Source organism: Nyctibius grandis, chromosome Z, assembly GCF_013368605.1.
Source record: "Nyctibius grandis isolate bNycGra1 chromosome Z, bNycGra1.pri, whole genome shotgun sequence".
Classification (NCBI taxonomy): domain Eukaryota; kingdom Metazoa; phylum Chordata; class Aves; order Nyctibiiformes; family Nyctibiidae; genus Nyctibius; species Nyctibius grandis.
In genome coordinates, this window is record NC_090695.1 from 34,012,777 (window position 1) to 34,030,387 (window position 17,611).

Sequence of the window (17,611 nt, forward strand, 5' to 3'; positions counted from 1 at the left end):
TTGAACCTCCCCTGGCACAACTTTGAACCATTCCCATGCGTCCTATCACAGGATACCAGGCAGAAGAGATCAGAAGCACCTCCCTCTCCACTTCCCCACGTCAGGAAGCTATGGAGAGCAATGAGGTCGCCACCCAGCCTCCTTTTCTACAAACTAGACAAGCCCAAAGTCCTTAGCCACTCCTCACAGGTCATGTCTTCCAGCTGTTTCACCTGCTTTGTTGCCCTCCTCTGGACACATTCAAGTACCTTAACAACAGAATCTGGCATTTGTTCTTGTTAAATTTCACACCAGTGATGATTGCCCAGTGCTCTAATCTATCTAGATCCCTCTGCAAGGCCTTTTCTCCCTCAAGAGAGTCAACAGAACCACCCAGTTTAGTACCATTAAATATTAGTCCGGTATTAGTCCAAATACCACTGCAGAGTGCTGTACTCTGTACCATTATGAAGAATAAAGCCCTGGTCCACCACTACAGCTCTAGATTTTAATAACAGTAATAATAATCATCTTTCTGATGATTAAAACAGAGATAAAAACAATAGCATGTCATTCATTCACTCACTTTATATTCTCATTTGAAGGTACTTCTGGAAGTTCCACAGTTATCATGCCATCTAAGTTGGTCTTTCCAATGAAGACTGGCTTGGTGCGAAGCACATCTGGTGCAGTCTTTGCTGTCACTCTGTGCTGAAGACCCCCAGCACTATTCCCTCTGTTCGTCAGCACAAATGAATATGATGTCTCTGGCTTCAAGTTAGTGATCAACTTTTGAGTAGCACGTCCATCAACCTCCACCACCATTTTCCCATCATCATAAAGGATCTAAGTTAATATATAAATTGAAGGTGGTTTTGGTTATTAGAGAAGGCAATTGATACTGTCACACTGAATTCAAGAATGAACCTGGCTATAAATTTAAAATGAAAGCTACTGCACTTTTTAGGCTGTAAGACAGTACCAAATTCACTACTGCAATTAAACTTCTCACTTTCAGGGAAGAAAAAAGAACTACATTAATTTAAAGCAGTGTAAGCACTCCTAAAATCCAATTTCACTTATTCATATTCAGTAGTTTTGCTTGCACCCAGCATTTGTATCAAGTCACACTTGTTGTTAAAGATATCTTGATTTTTTCATTCACACTCTATTCAGAAAGGTTTTTGCAATATGTAGTTCATAAAATACTGCTCTTCACTCGCCACTGCCTGAGATGACACAAGCGATGAAGAATGATGCAGAAGAAATGCCAGCCAGACTGCAGGTTACACTGAGTCTCTTTATCTGGCTAATGCTGTAGTTAGTGGAGTAAAAGATTTATAACTCAAAAATGTGTTGTTGTAAATGTGAGGAGACAAAAACCAAAATGGAACTAGTTACAGTCACTACAGAAATGACTAAAAAAAAAGAAAATTATTCTTTTCATTCACTGTTTTCTCAAAGATATAGTATCAACAAACTACAAATTAGCAAGGTGTTCATACCATGCATAATAACCAGTATGAGCCTGACTTGGAGATACTACGACAACAGTGGAAAGCTCATATTGCCAAACAACTGAATTTAAAAGCTTGGGTCAATATTGCAGATTAGCATTCTTAAATACAGCAATACCAAAAAAATCCACATTTAGTAAGCTACTTAACCAAGTGAATGACATCCTCTAGTTTCTGTAGTTTATCTCAAACAAATGGAAAGTAACTTACTTTGAAAGGCAAGGCCGAATTGTAATTTTCTGGAATTTCCCAGGACAGCAAAACAGAAGTCTTCATTACTGCTTTAACATGAAAATTTTTTGCAAACACTGCTGGAAAAAAAGAAACTGTGTATATAAACAACATCTTGGAGTTTAGACCTCGTCATATTTCCACTGCTACCTGGGAGTATTAGCTTTCCATTTAGGTCAGAAAACAACAAGGATTCAATTGTCCTACCTGTTTGCTTATATTTAAATATCACATTTTAACTCATTCTCACTCTTATCTAGTGAAAACCCAACATGTACATTTTCCTTACCTGAAAAAATTGTGAAGATGTTAGCCAGAACTTGCTTGGCAAGGGACAACTGAATTCTAAGGCATCCAAAACATATTAAGATTTACATACTTTACCTTTTGTGTTTGATGAACCTATTTTTATGAATGGGCCGGTCAGTTTTATTTACAGCTTCAAAAACACTGATATCCAAAGACCGATACTCCTTTAAAGGTCAACGCCATAAGCAGACAAATCCTACCTTGATCCACGGGTAGTGTCCTGAACTGGACACTTGGACTATATGGACCAGGCCCTTTGCTTGTATGGGCACGTACTTTTACATCATATGTGGTATCTGGTTTTAAGCCAGAGAGTGTCATAGTGGTATCAGCAGGAACAACAGGGAGTTCAACTGGCTGGTAAGCAACATTGATATCTCTGTACAAGATGGTATATTTGGTGATAATGCCATTTCTCTCTGCCAAGAGTGGCATCTGCCAAGTTAATTGAACTGATGTAGAAGTAGAGCTTTCCGAGTGGAGATTTTGGGGAAATCCACTGGGTACCTCTTCAGGAACAGAAATCTCTTTAACCATCTCCTCCCCAAAGCCCACTTTATTTCTAGCTGAGAGCCTGAAGACGTAAGAAGCTCCTTTGTGAATGTCTGTGGCCGTGAAGTGATCTTCCTTCTCTGAGAACTCCATGGTAGTAAATGTATCCACGTCTTTGCGACCAAACTTCAGGCAATAACCCTGCAGCGGGCCAAAAGTGTCCACAGGAGGGTGCCACTGAATTAGAGCCGTGTTCATCTGTGTGTGGCTAACCACAAGCCGAGGTTTGCCTGGAACTGTAGCACAATGTTATTTAAAGATGATAAATACAAACAGAATTGCATGCACAGTTCTTGAGGCTAGTTTTAGCAGGAATAGGGATAAATTTTCTCTTCCGTCACTCTTAGTTCCACAAATTACTGTCTTACGGAAGAAATAATGTCTGCCTCCTGCACTACTGAGTCATACAGTATCATGAACTATGACAGTAAAGCCATTTACTGTTTGTCGTCCTCTTCCCTTATCATTATTTCTAAATACAGAGAACATTCAAAGGCACAGGACTTAGGAACACAAGTCAAGAAGTAAAACTTCAAACGGACATCTTATGAATGGTTCTGTCTCACTTACAAATCCTTGCTTGCAAAAAAAAGAGTATTGTCATAAGTATTCATTAATTTAATCCAAGGCACATTTCTGCCACTCCTGTAAATGGAAAAATAATTAATAATAATAGTAGTAGTAGTAATAATAATAATAATAATAATAATGGAGCAATTACAAGTTTCTAGAGTGTCTAACATAACTTTCGCCATTGATAGTTAAAATGTGGTGGAAGGGAAGTCACACCAATCTTGGCATCAACAATCATTACTACGCATGATAGAACCCTATCATTTCCCTTTCCATACACAAGTCATCTCCAGCATGGGCTGTTTCAGCTTGGAGTGGTAGCACAGTTTGGAATTTAATCTCTTGATTGTCCTGGCTTATCACATATGATTTAGTTTCCAGCATGGTCTTGCTGCACATGAACTGGGTTTCTTCTAAAGACTAAATTGGAAGCTCTTCTTAACCTGCACACCAGATACACTCAAAACCTTAATTAGGACCTATTGGTCCAAACTGATCATTTGTTTTTCAGAGAAGTTCAGACTGTAAGTGTGGCAAGGACATTCAGACTAGAGGACTGAATTAGCCCTAATCGAGGGGGAGATCTCATTACACAACTTATATGGTGTACATTTTTTGAGTCCCAATATCAATTGCTCCCATTTAGTGTTTCTATTTACTTTATATATTTATTTTTATTTCTTCATTTATTCATATTCATTTATATATGTATATATTTCATCTATATTTGCATTAATATTTTTATTTCAAAATAGTCTGTTTCTATTACAATGACTTATTTGATAATGAAGCATATCCATAATTATTCAGAAATCTGGTGTTCATTGTGTAGTAATGTTTGACAGGTCAAGAGGCTAGAAGAGTTTTGGCAGTAATAGTGCCATGATAACAGTCTTCCACAAAGACTAGTTAGTTCCATCTGCATTCAAAGTCTTCCCACATGAGTGTAACTGCTGCACTGTGAGCTCTGGTTCCTGTATTTAAACACTTCAATGGAATTTACTACTTACCTTCAGTTCTCATGGACCAGCAAATCATACTCTTATTGTCAGAAGTTCTGACTACCATTCCATAATGAAGTAAGAATAAGGAGGGAGGTATGGCACACCTTGAAGAAAATTCTGCATTTAATAAGCTCTTTCCTCATTTTATCTGTCAGAAGTCATGACATCATTTCTAATTGAGTAAGTATTATAGCTATTTTTTATATAAATTTTCCAAATATCCTTCCTTTTAAGTGTCTAGTTCACCTGCAAGTATTAGTCCCAGGAATTTTATAAGTTTTTTCCTGCACTTTCTGCTGCTTATAGAATATCTCTCTGACTAGTTGTGACTTTTCCTCATTGATTATTATGAGCCTTTATGGAACAAAGAAAAGGCTGTGAAGGCCTTTTGCAGGCCATATTTTCCTGTACATTATAACTATTACTGAAACCAATGGAGCATATGAAAAAGAAGAAGAGTTCACAGAAATAGAATAATAACTCCTTTAGCTTTCTAGATCAGAGACTGCTGGAAGGTGTCACTAAATCATTTTTGTGATAAATTGTCTTTTTTTTTTTTGTGGCAGACATCACAGTTAGAACTATTTTTTAACCTTTGTGCTAAGTAGAGAAAGAAATAAATTACTACTTGCTCTTCATCAGAACAGGGGAACTAATAAGGCTTACTTATCCAGTAAAATATCCTGTGGTAATGGTAAATAACAATGGTCACTTTTTTTAATATGGATCCTATCTAATTTTGAGAAGTGTATAAATTTTCTTTTTGTTAACACACAAGTATTGATAGAGAAAAAAAATGTTTTTCTCTCTCTCTTTTTATTTCCAGATAGCATTCAGTTAACACTTTCTTTTAGTATGATCACTTGTGAATATTACAGTCTTGTGGGACAAATGGCAGGATTCTGTGCAGTCCTATATACAGTAGTGTCATGGAATAGCTCTGTCTAGAAACTTCTTCTGATAATAATACCTGAATTTGCCATGAGTCCAAAAGAAGTGAAATTGCCCATGAAAAAATATATTCTCTGACCTAGTCAAGTCCACCTATGTTACTACACAGCAAGATGTCCCTCACGCACCCCTTTGCAACAGTCATTACACCAGTTGTAATGGCATGCCATTGCTAAAGAAGCTCATGCAAGCTGCCTTTGCCTAATTACCCGAAGTGATTTGTTTCTGTTAGCTGCTATACAGTACACCACCATCGTAATGTAAATTTTCTCCTCTTGGCTGACATTTGTATTTCAAGAGTGTGTCCAGCACAGAGAGTAAATTCCAAATAATGGACAAACTGTTGTGCTATAAGATTCTTCAACTACTATGATGCAGAAATTAAAGGTCTGATTAAATTCTCCATAAAAATTGTATGATATTACTGACTAGTATCTCTTAATTTTTATCAAGGTCTTGTTAATCACATATTTTGTAACTTCTGCCCCAAGTATTTTAAAATTTTTAAATAGTTTGACTTGGAAATGTTCAGTAATATTTTTTCTTCCATTTGATTTCAAAAACTAGGAATGGAAACTGAATGTAAGTCAAAAACACACTCTGGAGTGAAAATATTAACCACATTCAGTGACTTCACTACTAACTGCAGTTACCATACTGTAGGTTCACTTAAGTTTGGTGAATCTTTCCCATCTAAAAATGTAAATGAAGTTTTATTTCACTAACTGGACACAGACGAATAGTTATGTATCATCTGAATAGCTTATGAATAGTAAGCTTCTCCAGTAAACATTTAGATCTTTACTTTCCTTTCGTATCTCTTACGGATATCATTTCATTCATTCTAATACAGCTGCACCCGACTTAAACCTTTAAAAATTAGACTAGAAAATCAGACTCTTTATTTGCTTTATTGTAGCACTTAAATAGCACCTTTTTAGGAAAAAAAAAAATCAGATGGAAACTCTCAGAGAACAGAAGGCTGTATTTCAGACCTACAAGCCCCTGGCATTAATGCATCATTCCTTCACCTGCCTGATGTATTCTCATAGAAAGACAGTGAGCTGGAAATTCTTGGTATTGACTATATTTATTGTCTCCTTTTTCAAAAACCTGCATATGAATTTTCCTTACAAAAAGAGCTCAACCACAGCAAGCTGTAACAGAAAGTGAAGAGGTGTTCTTGCAACCTGGAAGGTACGAAGGAGCAAAATGGTAACTAGCTGTTACCCTAGAGACCAGGTAGTCTCAATTGCTCTTCATTCCCTCAGGCTTCTACGGGACATGGGATTTGCTCATCTTTCTAAAGTAGAAGCATCAGAGATCTTGGAAGAGTGAAAGATGAATAGTCAATAAGGACTAAATGCACAGAACCTTTAAGTTTTGCAAGCATGTTTGCATACACTATGCTTATGTCTAGAAACTAATCAAGTCATAATCTATATAATTGTGTTTATTTAAATTGGGAACCAAACTTTAAACATAATAATGGATCAAGTGTCTTTTTTCTTTAATCAAGTTCAAATGTGAGTGAGAAGTATATATAATATTTTTTGCAGACCATGAGAATTCAGGAAAGAAGTTGGAGGGTAAGTTTCAGCATCAGTCAAGTGTAATGACTAGAAGGTACTTTAAAATCTGAAATGAAACTATATGATATATCTAGCTGCCAAGACCGAGATTTTTCCAAGGAAGCTGATGAGATGAGGATATAGGTGTTTCTGATATTACTACAAGGTGTGCTTTACATCCAGTGATTGTTTTAAAAATTGAGTGAATCAATATAAATACAAAGACATGTGCCTTCTGGACTTTATATATTAGCATAAACAATACATTGCTATTAAGAGAGCTTGTGACAGTGCTACAAAAGTTTCCATGTGATTGTAATGGAATATACGTAATGGCTACACTCCAAAACCCAGAAAATGATCACCTACAGTCTGTGAACATTTGTAGGTGAACACCACACACTAAGGCTGTGGTGGCATCATTTGGTTAAGCTGTGCCACAGTGAACCATTTAAATCTAAAAACCCTCGTTCCTCATCTAAAAACAATTCAGTTTGTCCCATCAGTGCTAACTGAATCAGCTGAATTGGTCATGCAGTCAGATATCCACCATCTAGTACCATCTGTGATCAAATGCAGACTGAACAGAGTGGCATCGTATATTTTGCCCCAGTTTATGCCTCAAATTGCCACTGAAGCAATATGGGTTTCAGGGTTTCACAGGCTGGACTTTCATTCCATTTTCTAATTCTCTGCTTTAATAATCACATTCTTCTGAGATAATTTGTGACTGTCACACAGATAGGTTCTTTCAATGCTCTGCAGCAGCATTGCTGCTCTCACAAAGATCAGGAAAGCCCTTCACAAGTTTTTAAAATACCCTTCTCAGCTCTGAATTTCTATTTTTTCCTCTCCAAGAAGACATCAATCAGAATGGAAGAGCTACTAGAAAGTATAAAGTTAAGTAATTACATTTTGGCTGCATCTTGAACAGAGAGGAACAAAGGGGGACACTGGTTCTGTTTTTGTCTAAATAAAGGAAGGGCCAAATACTGAAACAGAAAACCCTAAGTCCTATAAACTCTTTTTACACAACAGGACACTTCCAAATAGCAGGAGTAAAACACTAGCAGGAAAAGTCAAAGGGTTTCTTCAGAGATTAACGGGTATGTGAGTATTACCTGCACCAGTAGTAGATACGAGTTTGGGCTTGCTGCGTGCTCCATCACCTTTTGTTGTATAGGCTGTCACAGTGAAGGTGTACGTAGTTTCAGGCTGAAGCCCAGAAATTATCATTTCCTAAGGTGAAATAAAGCAAGAAAAATTTATTAAAAATAGATTGTTTTTCAGGGGAGCATGGAATCCTTCAGACAACCCCAGTATATTACATATATACTGTGCACGCTTCTGTGCTACTGGCAGTGATAGCAAGCATTTGAGAGCACCAACAGACTGTTCCGTGTGAAATACTTCATAATGCAAGATGTTTTACTTAAGCAATAAAAGACAGCACACTTCTAAATAGCATGCCTTAGGTAGTTTAAGACACAAGGTCAAAGGCTTAGTGGTGTGAACAGTGAATAAAGCCTTCTGAAATACCTTGCCTGAGGAATATTACTGATATTGTGAAATGCATGCATATGTAGACACGACAAACTCTGTTTAACTTAGTCATTTACAGGACATCACTGATATAGTTATGAAATGCCTAGTAAGAAGAGTGTTGCATATGTATCCATATTTTTAAGTTATGATGGTTTAGCTGAACAAGAAAGCCTTGTTACTTTCACACTTTCATTGCAACTTGTGTCACTGGTTGAATTGTGCATCTAAATATCTCAGAGGACTGCAGAACAATTCACTCTTCAAGTATAAAAGAACTACTAAAAACACCATTAAAAGTCTGGTCAGAGAATAAATCCAACGGCCCTCAAACAAATGACAGCAGCTACAAAACAAGTAGCCCTTCAGCTAGTATAAGTTAAGGGGAGCAAGATCAAACCGTAAGTGTCAAAACAGGGGAATCTTTTTACACATGCGTGCGCACACACACACGTATACACACACAGAAGATGGTGAAGGGCCAACCACCTGAAATGAACAAAACTTACATTATGCTATAAGGGCAGACAGAGGAATTTAAGCCTTGAGACTCACGATATAAATAAATTTTATATGCAAATATAAAAGGACAGTATTTGGAGGCAAGTGATTGGCCCAAAGTTCCCGACTCAGCTTCCAGCCTGTAACCACTGGACTACTCCTTTGCATTTTCACATGTCTGAATGGATTTACACTAAATTTCACTGCTGCCAGAGAAATGGTATATTTATGTGTCTACAATAAATAGCAAATATGCAATCACACAACCCTCAGATGCAATACCCATAAAAGTTAATATAAGAATTATGGGTCAGACTATCCACAGTAAATGGATTTTTCAAGATAGTGGGTATGAGCTTAGTACAGATGTGATTAGAATTCAGCATTGTATTTACAGTCAGGTTTTAGCAATATAGAAATAAAAAGGTAATGGTCAGAACAAGTGGGTAAAATAGCTCAAATAAAATAAATACACATGAAAAAAAAAAACCAAAACCCTCCTTAGACTATCTCAGAATTGAATTGACCCTAAAGGCCAAAATCAGTGACAGACTTCCCATCTTTCATAAGGAAACTACACCTGATATTAACAGAATAAAATTGTAAAAGGCAAAAAAAAAATTGCCATCCTTTTAAACAGTGATGAAAATATTAGACTCATCTAAAACAAATGGTACTTCGTGGTGTAAGAGATATGATTGCATGTAGTGTTGTCATTTAAAAGTGTGATTTGGATACAGCAAACACTATTACTGTATGGCATTTGTCTTTCCTGACAGGATACAAAATACATTTATTAAATTACCAAAAAGAAAGCACAACTGACTTCAACCTTCAGCTACACACAAAAAAATTAACCTTAAAATGAATACAGAAAAATATGACTATTGCTATGCAACACTGAACCACTTTTATTTTTCTAACACCTTCTTGCAAAGAGGAAATTGTTAGACAAAGTTAGCAACAGCCATCAAAAAGAAGAAAACACCAACCAGTTCCGTACATTTTCGCATCATGCGAAACCCCGGAATAAGCAAGCAACAGTAACCCTCACTCTGCCTGGAAAAAGAAAAAAAAAAAAAAGAAAAAAGGTGCCATAAGGGAAAAACTTTTGATGTTAGGGGCATGCATTTGTGCAAATGACAAAATAAAAGAAAACTGAAGAAAACTCCAAAAAATAAAAGAAGGCTACAAGCAAACAAGCAAAAAGGAAAAAAAAAAATCCCAAACCCAACACACTGTTTTTTTCGCCAGTCAAAAACTACTCACATGTTCAGTAGTATCGTCATATTCCCACTGATTGAGAGTAAAGAATGTTGGAAGAAAAAACAAAGAAATTAAGAGATTTGTAGCCTGGTTGAAGTAATGTTTTCTTCTTAATAGTAAAATAAATATGAAAGATGTCTGAAAAAATCATGTACAATTTGAACTGATAATGTAGAATTACACAGAATTTTGTTAATGAAATCAGGCCAGGCATTTAATTCCATTTCTCATCTCCCTAAAAAACAGCCACCTTCCTTTCCTTGAAAAATGAAAGAAGTAATGAATCCTCTTGTACCATGTAGTAATATTTTACAACAGATTGTATTAGTGAAAGCTACTAAGACAGAATTAAAGCCTACCTTGTTTATTTAATCATGTTACTAGCATGTATGTTTGAGTTTCCTAAATGAATTCAATGCCTTATTTAAATTAATAGCAGGATTTTTTAGTTTTGAAACCTAACCGCACGTATCTTTTACCATCAAGTTCTTCATACCTGCACAAGCCCTGATCACAGGTATCATAGAAGTATGATAGGTGGGAAGGAGTGGTGGAGGACAAAGGAGGTGACTATCCAGAGTGAATCAATGGCAAACAGGCAGATCAAAGTCAAGCTTGGCAAGAAAAGAAATACGACTTTTGTCTTTGTGATATTTGGGCTCCAATATATCATCTGGTCTCCCATTTCTGACTTTCTAGTGTTTAAAATTATTTTAAATTACTACCGCAGAAAGGCTGAAAGTGAAAATCTGTGCAAGGAAGGGGAGAACCAAAGTGCAGCAGCACCTCCTTTTACACCTCCTCTGCCTTTTCCCTTTCCTTTCCCACCTCCCCACCTGTTTCCATCTTTCTCTCCACTGAATTTAAGCTGTAAGAACACCATGTTTTGCAAAATAGGTAAGGAAGTACATATAGATAGATAGACAGACTGGCAACAAAGACTTCCAGGAATAGAGACAATACTTTGAGAACAGGGTTATCAGCAAAATGTAGGTGTAGGAGACCTGCTCTCAAAAAAGGTATCTGCAGAGCTGAAATTTAGAACTAAAACTGGAAGAAGAAACAAAAGAAGCCAAAAAAATTATTTATTCACACAAAATGTTTCAGAGGCAAATTTAACTCTTTGCTTTATGCTAGGTTGATGATTTCCTATAATTTCCAGTCATTCCAGTCATAAATTGAGAGCTAGCAGTGAGAGGTGTGTATTTGATAATAGTTTCAATGTAGGATGATTCCTCCAGTACTAGGAGCTTTGGGAATCTTGTTTTACAGACCACTAGTGTATCCCAATCAGTAAAATCATATTTTCAGAAGCTTTTTAAACGTGATGTGATTATGCTCGTTTTCTTCATGTTTCATAATTTACAAACCAGGCAGGAAATTTTGCAATATAAGTCACCCCACACCTATTTAAACTAAGCTCCTCATTTTATTGTACAGTTATTGACATGAATAACAGCAAGTATAAATACCTTGGTGATTTCTAAAGTTGCACTAATAAATTTATTTGCTCTGATATGTATGGTGAGGTGGATACATGCTAATAACAGAAACACTGCAATAATGGGCTAACATAGGCTTCTGATGATTCTAGGTTCTCCACTGAAACAAAGAAATATCAGGTGGGTGGATCAGGTAGTGCACAGTTCGCTGTATTGACTGTGACCTGGCTCAGATCTCCCTGATGCTTTAAAGCTTCAGAGCATACGTGGAGGGTTAAGTCTCCAGGCCGAAGGAAGCCAGCAGAATGACACAGCCTAGCATTTAGTTGCACACCTATATATAAAAGGGTGCCTAGGTTTGGCCCAAGAACATTTAAATGTAACTATTCTGAAAAAAAAGTTGTTAAAACAGAGATAAAAAATGGTAGCTGGTAGGCTGAAATATAGAAAGAAAAAAAGGCAATTCTGGATAGCTCTCTGGTACATGAAATGTTTTTACTGTGAGCTAGAAAAGAAAATAAAATGCCCTAATTACCTGTGCATCAGCCAGCATGATGTCCTTCAGCATGGGCTGACCCTTTGGCTCTCCATTTTCCATCCTCACGTAGTGGACCTGGTATCCTCGGATCTGACCATGCTGCTTATTGGGTACAGGCGAGCGCCATGAGACTTTAACAGCAGTAGAGTTGACAGCCTCTACCTCGACTTTGCGAGGAGGACCACTAGGAACTGGAACAACATCATTGGACAGAAAAGAAATACAGATACCTGTCCCACCCATGTCTTTTGCTTTTTTTTAAAAGGGCAGACTCACTATGTTTTCTTTGAAGAATATAAATTGTTCAAGAAACGAAAATGCTCAACCAATCTGCTCTACCTTTCAGTGAAAAGATCAAAAAACATGACTGATGCAAAAAATGGAAGAAAAAAGAGTATTAGAGAAATAGAAAAACATGTAAAAATGTACAAAAGCCAAGGAAGATGCTTTGAGATTCAAAGCATTAAAGTACAAAGAGATATTATAATAATTGAAATAATAATAATACTACTAATAATAAAAACATAAAAGATTTCAAAAAAGCTTCCCTTATTTTTATTTGCTAAGTTCTTTGTTTCATTTTTTTTTTCAGTAGTATAAAAAGGAGGCTGATAGTAGGGCTGTTTTCTGTCACTTTAAAGCATGGAAGAAAAGAAAACGCGTGGAGCATCAGTTTTACAAGATCAAAAACAAAACTCAAAAAAAAAAACCAACCCAAAAAAACCCAAATCAAAAAGCACAACATGGAACAAGAAAGCAGTTAAAAATTAACCCCCAAAACTAAAACCTGAAAAAGTTCATAGACATAAGTGTTTAAAAGTAACAATGACTATAAAATCAAGGAAAAGGCAGAAAGAGAACCCCTGAGAGTTATTTTTATGTTAAAGGAGGAGCAAGAAGGATATGTATGGGCTCAAAGGGGCAGCAGATGCATGTCACTCACACAAAAGGTACTTTCTGTCAAAAAAAAATAAAAATACCAAGTATAAAAATGGTGTAGAAAGGACAAGTCTTTGATTAAAAAAACTCAAAAGGTGATAATATCTGTGATTTGGGAAAAAAAGAGGATCAGAAAAAAGTACTGTTAGGCTATACAAAAGACAGCAGATCGACAGTCATAGAGGTGCAAACTGATGTAGTGGAGGCAACATACCATCTTCATCTGTCCGAATCAATACTGCCAAGCTCTCTGGGCCAGGTCCAACATCAGTGTGGGCAGTCACAGAGATCCGGTACTCAGTCCATTTTTCCAGCTGTTCCAAAAGGTATTGGGTACTGTCCGAGGAAATTCCCAAAATTTCATGGGGCTTGACATCTTCTCCATCAATCCCAATGTACTTGATGGAGTATTCAGTGATAATGCCGTTCTGTTTTTCCACTGGTGGAGGTTTCCAACTTACCAAAATGCTAGTGGAGCTGGGGCTTGTGCAACTAATGTCTTGAGGAGGAGCTGATGGCTCTAATTTCAGTAGTGGGTTAAAGGAGGATTTGAGTGAAAGGACAGGAGTGATTGACAAAAATGAAGAAAAGAAAAAATAAAAATAAATAAAAGACAACCAAATGAAAATAAAAAATAAACCAAAAAAGTAGAAACTTAAAAAAGCAAAACGTCAGATAATCATATGTACCTTGGCTTATTACCATGAGGAAACTGAAAATGAATAGACCAACTAAATGGCGAAAAAGGATGTAGGGGAAATACATGAAAATGAAACCTCAAAATAGTATTACCTACCTGTAATTAAAATTCTTCTTGAAATAAAACAAAAACGTGACACTTCTATGACTACTGATCTATGTTTATAACCATTGCAATTAGTGCAAGCTATAATATTTTAAATGATACGTGACGTGTTTACTTACAAATTTAGTCATATCTCCTTCAAGTGGGTTTACTTTCTTTGAGAGAAATTCACTTTTTACAGAACTCCTAAAAACTTGCAATAATTGCCTGAAATTGCACAAAAAATTGCCATTTTTGTAGCCTCCCCACTCTCATAAAGAAATTATTATTTTTTCAGCTTTTTTTATAATTGAGTCTGCCTGGCACAAGTCAACCGCAAATTATGTTTAAATGGAAAGCATTTACTGAAACATTTATTGTAGCCAACATATTAGGAGCATGCAACCAGTAGAAGGCAAAGAAAGTCTTAGTGAAAGCTTTACCTACCAGGAAAAAGTGTCAGGCTTGTTGATTCTGACTGTAACTTGTACTTACCCTCAATCAGCTGTCAGTTTAATTTTTTTAACTCCTCTTGGAGATACCTTTGCTAGCAAAGAATTAAATCCTACCAGTAATGTAGGTAACTTGTATAGGAAAAAAAAATCTACCCCCAGACAACGTGTCAAGAAAGCAGGTATTCATTTCACAAAAAGTTCACAAGCTCAGCACATCAGAATGGTGAAAGATTTTGACTTTGTTTCGTCTCTTGTCACCAGCAATACTCTAAGGCAAAAGTGCTCACCTTTACTGATTTGTACTCGGAGGAGTCTGTTAGCATATTTACCTTTTCCGGGCTCCACAGCATTTAAGCATGTATGTCATTCCATTGCTTTCAGTGAGGCAATTCAAGTACTGAAAGTTAGGTATGCATTTATGTGCTTAAATGCACTTTGACTCTGCAAAGTCTATGCCTAACTGAGGTAATTCCGAGCATCAAAAAAGGAGCCATAGTTCAAATTTACTGTCAGAAGTAGTGGATGTGGACTCCTTTCCTACTTCTGCCTTCTCTCTTGTAAGGAAAACATAAATTAGGAAAACATAAATTTTGGGTGCAATATCTTTATCGTGCCCCCTTTTTTTTTTTGTCTACTATTTTCTTCCCATTGCTTAAGAGAAAAAAAGAAATAAATGGATTTCTGGTAGTTATACTAGGCACATCAAACAAAATTAAAGCAACAGAGAAGGCCTAGGGCCCTGCTGTGACCTACTGCATTTACACATGTATCTCTCAGTTCCCTACAGCTCTTCTACAGGGATCAATGGCTTTTTTAGTCAGTATGGCACACTGCTGTTTTGAAGGGAAACCAGGAGGGAATGTACCAGCATTTCAACTAACTAGAGGAGGTGGATGGGGGGACAGATGAGAATTATCACAATCTGTTGTTTTTTTTTTTTTAGGCTAATTCAGTAATTAAGTACTCAAAACATGTTGGTCCCCTTCTACCATCGACTTACGCAGGAAGTAAAATACAAGTAAAATGTCCCTTAAGGTTCTTATATGTAAAGAAATAAATCCCTGTAGCATCTTTCTCTGAAACGAAGATGAAAGGCAATAGTGTATTCTCTGCATATTGCTAATAAACTCATAGAAGTTTATTATTTTTTAATAATTTAATAATTAATTATACTCTGAAAATGCAAAATATTGCATTTACATAACTAAGAATAATCTGTAGGCTACTTGTGTAACCAGTTTTATTAATGCATATACTTTATTCTTAAAATACAAAAAAAGATTTTGCAATCTTTTCAGCAAATAACCAGGGTCAGCCCACTGAAATCAACTGGATTTTCCTACTATCTGAAGACATAAGGCTGAAAAAAGCATAACATATTCTTATATTCAAGAAGGAAAAAAATGGCAATGTGCTTATATATGGAACATTCAACTTTGAAGCCTAGATGTTTGTTTTGTATGCACAGTCTAAGCAATCTTCACCCAGTATAAGAGAATGAGCATCCTAAATAGCTGAAATGGGTCCCAGAATAAATAAATACCTTTTTTGTCATCAAATTATTGATTCTGGATTACTAAAATTAAAAGGTCCCTTGCCACTATCTCTAAAACTAGCCTTGTGTTACATAATTGTCTTCTACGGTTATTCCAAATGCCTTAGAAATGCTTCAGAAGCAGATTTACCTTCGGTTAAAGGTCTGCAGCACTGTATCTGCAGTCACACTAATTACTATTAATATATAACACTAACAAAGAATGATGTTGTAATCTCATCTGTCATAACTGCAAATTAAAAAGCCTCATGTCAATTGCGAACCTGAATTTTCTGTTTTGAAAAGTCTTTGAACTTTAAGAAAAGGCCTATTTAATTTAAAACAAATACAAATAGAATTGCACAAAGATTTAAAATGACACAGTGTAATGCAAACTGTCAGGAAAGCATAACTTATCAGGCAAGAGTAGCACTTCTGGACATCATCCTTGAATATCTGTGTGTTTTAATTAAGTCTTAATCTAAATATTTTCAAATGTATATACAAATCCCTGAAAAATTTTTGCATCTCATTTGCAGACCAAATGTGATGAGTTTCATGACATTGTTTCCATAAGAATCCAGTCAGAAAAAAATTTTTCTACTGGTATAAAAAAATGACTGAACATCATAAAAAGCCTAGATTTAAAAAAATCTAAGTTAAAGTCAGAACAATTAGCTACTACAGAAGAACAGTAATGAGGAATTTTTTGGTACAGACTGAAATATGCAACCTGACCCAATCTATAAATTTTTTGTACTTCAGGGAGATGCTGCAGGAACAACCTAGTATTACAGGAAATCTGCAGACTGGGCAGGCGGAATTTTACAGGTGGAGGACTGTTATTACTGTACATCTACTGCATGATAACATTTTATCCTATTATAACATAAACAAAATATTATTATGACAGCATAATATTGTCTCCTTACACACTGGTTTACAGAGTTTTTTTCTGAAACTATTTTAGGAGCCACTCATATATTAAGTTGACCACAATATACCTACAAAAATACACATTTTAGGCTTTATTCTTCTGTATTAGGCACCGTGAATGCTCTATTTTTATATTCTCTGTTGCTGCCTCCCTGTGCTATGGAGATTAACCTCTTTGAGAAATACAGGACAAGGGAATAAAGTTAGGAGGAAAGACACCTACTTGACTGCATGGTTCTTGCTGAGATTTCTGCTGTCGAAGCACCCAGGCCTTGAGGAGAACGTGCAGCTAGACGGAATAAGTACAAGCTGTTTGGCCTTAAGCCTTGCAGGCGGTAAGATGTAGTAGGTTCAGTGGAAACCCGTTGCTAAAGGTAGGTAATAAAGAGGATGTCTAGGTTAATATTCAGAGACTCTGAATTCCATATGTTGCCTATAGAAGAAATGCTTTTATACTCTGATGATAACCCACTGGGAAAAATTTAAATTCTAGAGAATAAATCAGAACAAAGCCAAACTAAACCAAAACAAAAATGAAGACATGACTTTTGACAAACACACATTAAGGAACAACATTTTTTAAAGTCGACAGCCTAATGGGTGAAACTCAGAGCCAGAAGTATTGTTTGACTGTTTGAGGAAGTAATAGCTGTGTACAAAGTATAAAAAGCTTTTCAGACAATAATACATGAACAAAGTCTCACCTATAGTTACCTCTTATGACAGTGAACTAGAGGGTTTTATAATGTGAGCAATCTTGGGTTTCACCTCGTAGTTAAATTTGTGTTCAAATTATTAAGAAGCAAATTCTTCCAAAGGGTAACTTATTAAGCACAGGACTGCATCCTATTCAGAGGTGAAATACGGATCTGGCCCTCTTCCACAAAATAAGCTATGCATTCACAGTATATGTGTGAAGCCACCATAAACACAAGCTCAGCTGAAGCATCAGCAATGAATTGGTGATGCAGGAGAAATCAATGAGGC

General features: G+C 36.2%; 1 protein-coding gene across 1 annotated transcript in view; it reads right to left on the minus strand.

Annotated features, from left to right (window-relative positions):
- PTPRD (protein tyrosine phosphatase receptor type D) overlaps positions 1-17,611 on the minus strand; it is a 438,191-nt gene that overhangs the window by 120,561 nt on the left and 300,019 nt on the right. Inside the window, exons 14-21 of the mRNA XM_068423460.1 lie at positions 16,848-16,992; positions 13,130-13,435; positions 11,974-12,167; positions 10,000-10,026; positions 7,809-7,926; positions 2,237-2,824; positions 1,707-1,807; positions 566-825 (exon numbers count right to left, since the gene is read on the minus strand). Of these exons, the coding sequence (XP_068279561.1) occupies positions 566-825; positions 1,707-1,807; positions 2,237-2,824; positions 7,809-7,926; positions 10,000-10,026; positions 11,974-12,167; positions 13,130-13,435; positions 16,848-16,992 (1,739 nt within the window). The remainder of the gene's footprint in view (positions 1-565; positions 826-1,706; positions 1,808-2,236; positions 2,825-7,808; positions 7,927-9,999; positions 10,027-11,973; positions 12,168-13,129; positions 13,436-16,847; positions 16,993-17,611) is intronic.